Source organism: Nicotiana tabacum, chromosome 12 (assembly GCF_000715075.1).
Source record: "Nicotiana tabacum cultivar K326 chromosome 12, ASM71507v2, whole genome shotgun sequence".
Taxonomy (NCBI): Eukaryota; Viridiplantae; Streptophyta; class Magnoliopsida; order Solanales; family Solanaceae; genus Nicotiana; species Nicotiana tabacum.
Genome location: NC_134091.1, coordinates 4,129,214 through 4,135,937, shown reverse-complemented (window position 1 = coordinate 4,135,937; position 6,724 = coordinate 4,129,214). Strand labels below are relative to the sequence as shown.

General features: G+C 36.4%; 1 protein-coding gene across 1 annotated transcript; it reads left to right on the top strand.

Moving 5' to 3' along the window:
- The first annotated feature begins 457 nt into the window (after positions 1-457).
- On the top strand, positions 458-5,254 carry LOC107791564 (GDSL esterase/lipase EXL3-like). The gene is made up of 5 exons (XM_016613650.2): positions 458-779; positions 2,491-2,621; positions 2,945-3,175; positions 4,007-4,262; positions 4,887-5,254. Exons 1-5 carry the CDS (start codon positions 500-502, stop codon positions 5,078-5,080), a joined length of 1,092 nt encoding a protein of 363 aa, XP_016469136.1. The 5' UTR covers positions 458-499; the 3' UTR covers positions 5,081-5,254.
- Positions 5,255-6,724: the final 1,470 nt, after the last annotated feature.

Sequence of the window (6,724 nt, the reverse complement as noted above, 5' to 3'; positions counted from 1 at the left end):
AAGCATATTTATAATGAATCATAAAATCAATCTCCCCCAAAAAGGACGTTCATTCATATTCCTTCACGTCCATTAATAAAGCTAAACAACAACAACAACAACCCAGTATAATCCCACTTAGTGGGGTCTGGGGAGGGTAGTGTGTACGCAGACCTTATCCCTACCCTAGGGTAGAGAGGCTATTTCCAAATAGACCCCCGGCATCCTTCCCTCCAAGAACTTCCCACCTTGCTCTTGGGGAGACTCGAACTCACAATCTCTTGGTTGGAAGTGGAAGTTGCAAACAGTACAATAATTAAGACTCCATTATTATAAATAATTACGCCGCCACTATTAACAAACCTATTTGAGACTTATTCCTAACGCCCCTAACAATCAATGTTGTCAACCAAATAAGTGGACTACAAAGCAAATACAATTATACAAACCCGAGTACTATAACTAGTCAATTACAAAATGTTTGATTTCTTGAAAAGGAAGTATTTTGAAGTTATATACAATGTTTTCTTTTGGTATAGTAAAGTGTTTGCTGCATATGGTCAAGGTTTTACTCTATATTAATTTTGTGTTATTTAGTGTATGTGAAGCAAATGTGAAGCTCCCACATAATATGATTTTTAAGGCAGTGTTTGCTTTTGGAGATTCAATTGTGGATCAAGGAAATAATAACTATTTAAAGACGCTAATAAAGTGTAATTTTCAGCCTTATGGTAAGGATTTCATGGGCGGAATGCCAACAGGAAGGTTCAGCAATGGCAAGACGCCAGCCGACTTGATAGGTACTCCGGCAGTTTCAATTTATGTGATGCAATTACTTTTTTAAATTTGTGATTTAAATATGTCATTCGGAAGTCCCCATGCATCATTCAGGCGTAGCACATCACATATTTGATAAATCCCTCGATGCCACTCTCAAGTCCTTCGGTATATAGTTATAGTTAAACATTCTTTAACATGTGCGTGTATATAGTTATAAATGCTTCTCATAAGGATATAATAGATATAGAATAGAAAGTTTGAAGTTAAATTCTTTTCAAATATATAAAAGAAAAATGCATAAAGACCCCATTCAACTTGTCCTGAAAAATCATTTACACATCTAAACTTCACGGGTGTCCTATTACCACCGTATCCTTATCCAAGATGAATTTATTTAACCCCTAAAATGCCACAACCTAATTCTACCCAAGTAGTGTTTACTCGCGCTGACACGTGGCATTTTCACAATTTTTTTTCATTTTTTTCTTTCTTTGACCGGAATGATCATCCCCCTCCCCAACCGAACCTTTCTTTCTCTCCTTAAAAATATTCCAAACATTTTTATCAACTTTTCTAGCTTGCCTAAGAAATTTCAGTCATATTTGTCAGATCTCCATGGGCAACCAAATTACAAATTAAGAAGTGACTTTTTCATAAAAAGTTTTTTTGATGGAACCTTTGCAAGAGAAACTAGCAGACTATATTGACAAGAAAATGGTCTCTCTTTTTGGGGAAAAAGTTTTTTTGCTGGAACCTTTGCAAGAGAAACTAGCTAACTATATTGACAAGAAAATGGTCTCTTTTTTTGGGGTTTTCTCGTCAATTTTCTTCTTCTTGGTCAAAAGATAAATATATAAAGTAAAGTTAATGTATAGAGCACAACCGCAAAGCAAGAGGAAGCTAAGAAAGATCCAATAAAGTATTGGGTTTTCGTTTTCATCTTGGTTGTTTGCTCCGACCAAGCTGTGAAGAACAATTGGAGGGTGAAGGAGATGATAAAATAGGTGTAGAAAGAGCTATCAATCTTTAATTTTTGTTCTGTTACAATTATGATTGTATGGTGCTGCTCTGTTGTGACAATGGTAGAAGGAGAAAGAAGAAAAGGAAAAAGGAAGGAGAAGAAAAGAAAACAGGAAAATGAAAATAAAAAGGGTTAGTATTACACCAAATACAGCTAATTAAGTGTAATTAAATGTAACAACTAATGGAAAATTAACATCTGTACAAATTAAGTAGCTTTTTACATTTTCTCAGCCTTCCACGCGCTTTGAGTAAGGTGAAATTAGTTTCTCTGTCACCTCACCTTTAAAGGAGGTACTAATTTCCCTTTGAATAAGAATAGGGTGGAACTAGGACACCCGTAAAATTTAGGTGTGTACATAATTTTTCAGGACAAGTTGAATGGGGTTTTTATGCATTTTCTCTATATAAAAATGTCATTCTTTTTGGACAAGTTAATACGGAAAATGTGTCATATAAATTAGAAAAGAGGAAATAGTATTTGAAAACCTATAAGTGCAGCCAAATTTAGGTCAAGGATTTGAATTTTTATTAATTTATTGTTAATATATATATATATATATATATATATATATATATATATATATATATGCGTGTGTGTGTGTGTGTTGTATGCGTCGCGCGCGTATATTCTATGTATATTCAATCAGACGCATATCTAATAAGCTACATCAGCCAAGTATGACATAACTCTGTGCTTGTCCATTTTAGCGGAAGAACTGGGGATAAAAGAGCTCATGCCAGCTTATTTAGATCCAAATTTGAAATCTGAAGATATAAAAACTGGAGTAAGCTTTGCATCTGGAGGTTGTGGATATGATCCTCAAACGGCTACCATCGTGGTAACTTTCTATTCATTATATTATCCGTTAGGTTAGAGTAATCATTTTCAATTAGCAGCACTGATCATTCTTGTCAAAGAAGGGAGCCTTGGTGCAACTGGTAAAGTTGCTGCCTTATGACCAGGAGGTCACGAGTTCGAGCCGTGGAAACAGCCTCTTGCAGAAATATAGGGTAAGGTTGCGTACAATAGACCCTTGTGGTCCGACGCTTCCCTGGACCATAACAGGAGCTTAGCGCACTGGGCTTCCCTACATTTGTTAAAAAAAAATAGAAAGGAACACTAACACTTGGTCCTATTTTTTTCTTAAATATATGTAATCAGGCTGCCATACCTCTATCAACACAATTAACGCAGTTCAAGGAATATATTGTGAAGCTGAAAGGGTTAGTTGGGGAAGAAGAAGCTAATTATATTCTGAAAAATAGCTTATTTATGGTGGTTGCTGGTACTGACGATCTAGCCAATACTTACTTCACCGCTGGAATTCGCTTGAAGCAGGATATTAACTCATATACTGATCTCATGGTGGCTGAAGCTTCTAAATTTCTAAAAGTTAGTATGTATACCTCTATGCTTAGTTTCAAATTTATGGTTACTGTTTATGACTGAGATTTATGAAAAAAAAATTAGCCGATATGGGAGACTAAACACCCTAGCAACTTGACCATAGACAATATAATATGGGAGGCAACACCAATAAAACAAAGAATTTGGATGAATTTCGCTCTGATACTATGATAATAAAATAGATCTTGGGTTTAACTCAACTGCAAAAGTTAGGTGATGAGGCCAGGATTGCCCAAGCCATATAAATTAAGAGATCAAATCCTTCATTCCTTAACCGATGTGAGGGACTGCTTGCACCGTATATTCATCACGCCTGACTATCATTCACAACCATGATCACTAACTTCCTCTACCAACTACGGCCAACACTAATCATCACTTTACCACACGTCCACACCCTATAGGTGATCACTCATTCACTTGCCACTGCCGGTGGCTTTTAGATTATGATTGAACAAATAAAGAATTTAGATATTACCTTATTTATTTAATATTTCACAAATATAATCTTCATTATTAAATTCTTTGAATTTCTTAATTTTTTCATCTTTAGATAAAGAGAATTTTACACATTCCTATATTAAAAGAAAAACAAATCGCTTTAATAGTCAATAGTTAAATATAGTTACACTATCTTTATCTTAGTCTTGATCATCTAAGGGAGCCTTAACAAGTATATTGACATATGCTCTTAATATAGTTGTCTCTCAAAATGGCTGAATTCCTTTATAAAGATAGTTTTTTTAGTACCATTAATAACAAAACAAATTTTCAGTAAATTACATATATACTGATTCAATTTTTTTTGGGGGCAAGGAATTGTACAAGTTGGGAGCAAGAAAATATTGGATTTTTGGAGTTCCACCAATAGGATGTTTGCCATCACAAAGAACACTTGCTGGAGGGCTTAGTAGAGAGTGTATTCAAAAATACAACGATGGTGCACAATTGGCCAACACCAAGTTCTCTATTGCATTTGATTCTTTATCCAAAAGGTTGCCTCAGTCCAGACTGGTTTTAGTTGATATCTACAATCCTCTACTTGATCTCATTCTTAACCCCCAAAAATATGGTATAATAGACATTAACCTTCTATAAACTCATATATTGTCGAGTAATTCCTACATCGGGTTGGATGTTTATATTTGGTCTTCTTATATGATTGTGGGTAGGGATGGCAAACAGGATGGTTGGATTGAATATGGGCGGGTAAAAAATAGGTAATGAAAAAATAGATAAATTTAGTATGGATAAAAAATAGATTAACCGGAGGATAATATGGATATCCATGTCTTCTTGAATATGATTACTTTTGGGAGAATTTCTAGTCTCCCAAATTTGAGGAACCCAAAATTTAGTCCTTACAAATGTAAAAGTTAAACCCAATGATTATCCATTTTCTAAGTGGATAATATAATTTTTTTCTCCATATTTGACCCATTTTTCAAAAGCTCATTGTCTAACCCATTTTTTAGTGGATAATATGGATGGATAACTATTTTTTAAATCTATTTTGCCACCGATTTTGGACAACCTTCTTCTCATGAGCTAAAAAGCTCAAATTTAGGGTTGAGTTAGATCTAAGGTCCATTTATTTATCATATCTCTAGACTTTTTTGAGATTCTTCATCTTTTGTCTTTTAATTTCTTGTGTTCTTCTTTTATTAATTTTGTGATTATGAATCAATGGTTGTAGGATTTGAAGAAGCAGCGAAAGGGTGTTGTGGCACAGGAAACATAGAGGTGGCATTACTATGCAACAAATTTAGTGGAACATGTGAAGATGATACAAAGTATATTTTTTGGGATAGTTATCATCCCACTGAGAAGGTTTACACAACCATTGTTGATCAGCTCATTACAAAATATATCAACAGTTCTTCTAGATGAGTTCACTAAGATCTAGATATGTTTGTAATTGTGGATCAAATGTCTAAGAAAATGTTTTCAAATCAGTTGATTAAGCTTGAGATGATAGAAATCATTGAACCTCGAGTATTAGTCATTGATGTTCATTTATATATGGCTAGTAGTATTTATGTTCGAATTTTGAAATTGAATAAAAAATAAATTTGTGCACAATAAAGTATGTAGTTGGTTATCTAACAGTCTTTATTTATTTTTTTTAAAATGAAGTGCGCATATTACATCATTAAAAGAAAAAAAGATCTGAAATAAAGTTTGAAAATAGGAAGTTTTAATTAAACAAAAATTGTTTTTCTAAATTCTGTTGAATTGTAGTGAATCTTCTATGTTAAACCAGACAAATTGCATCGAGGCTCTTTGCAAAATACTTTAATGTAACGCTCTTTGCGTACCTTTTGCAAGTTGCAACTAACTCAACGGATGAATGATGGCATTCGACCGATACATGACAAGGCAAGAGAACGATAAGATTTACCTTAATCGCTTTTCCTGCACGTTCTAGGAAAGATCATAGCGGTAAATAGCTGCTAATTTAGTAGCACTATGAACTACTATGAACACAGACCAACACGCCAAAATTTGGCAAATGGGGATCTTTACTAGAAGAAGCAGAAAAGAAAGTGAAGTTGAAGTGCACACTATATCTCCATTGACTGTGGCGCCGCAGGACATGGCAGGGCGTGGCCATGCACGAGTCAGGACATGGCAGGACATGGCAGGACGTGTCAGGACGTCGCAGGACATGGCAGGGCGTGCCCATGGCATGACGTCGCACCAAGCCGCACCACGTCGCTCCACGCCGCACCACGTCGCACCATGCAAAGCGCAATGACGTTGGTGGTCGTTGGTTGAGGTGGTGGAAAGTCGCGGTGGTTCGAGCGGTAACGACCGGCGACAGTTGGTAGATTTCTTTTTTCCTTTTCTATTTCCATTTTTGTTTTCCCTTCTTTTTGGCTTTTCATCCAGGGTCGGCTGCGTGCTTTGAAGATGTTGATGAATGGCACCCAACGGATCTGCCTGGAAAGCAGGATGATTAACAACTGCATGAAACTGATTGCCTTCCTTCAACACTAAATTTTTCCTATTTTTACTTTTCAACTTGAACTCTGCAGGTTTTGGTTGCTGAGAGGCTTTGAACTCTGGGAGAAACTCCGAAAGCTCGGAAAGATCATAAGCCTTTAATTTCTTTTGCCTGCTTCTTACTTTCTTCTTAGTAATAGACTTCTGGGCAGCTAATGAAGTAACTGTCTGTTTAACCTTAGCATAAAACTCGAGCTTCTTTTCGAATTTACGTTCAGCTCGGGCGGCTGCATCTCTGCGTGAGGCTGTCTTCCCCATGCTTGACGGGGTACTAAGAGCAGCGCCTTTGCTAGAATGCTTGGCCAAGCTTTTTTTTTGGCCAATTCCTTTTTTTTTTTTTGTCAAAAGTATTTTTTCTAAAGTTTAAGGTATAGGTGTTAAATGGTGGGCCGGGCTGGGCCGGGCTGGGCCGGGCTGGGCCGGGCTGGGCCGGGCTGGGCCGGGTTGGGCCGGGTTGCTATTTTTGGACCTGTAACGGTTACGGTCCGGGCCGGTTACGGGTTGGGGCTTAACGAGTTTAACGGGTTT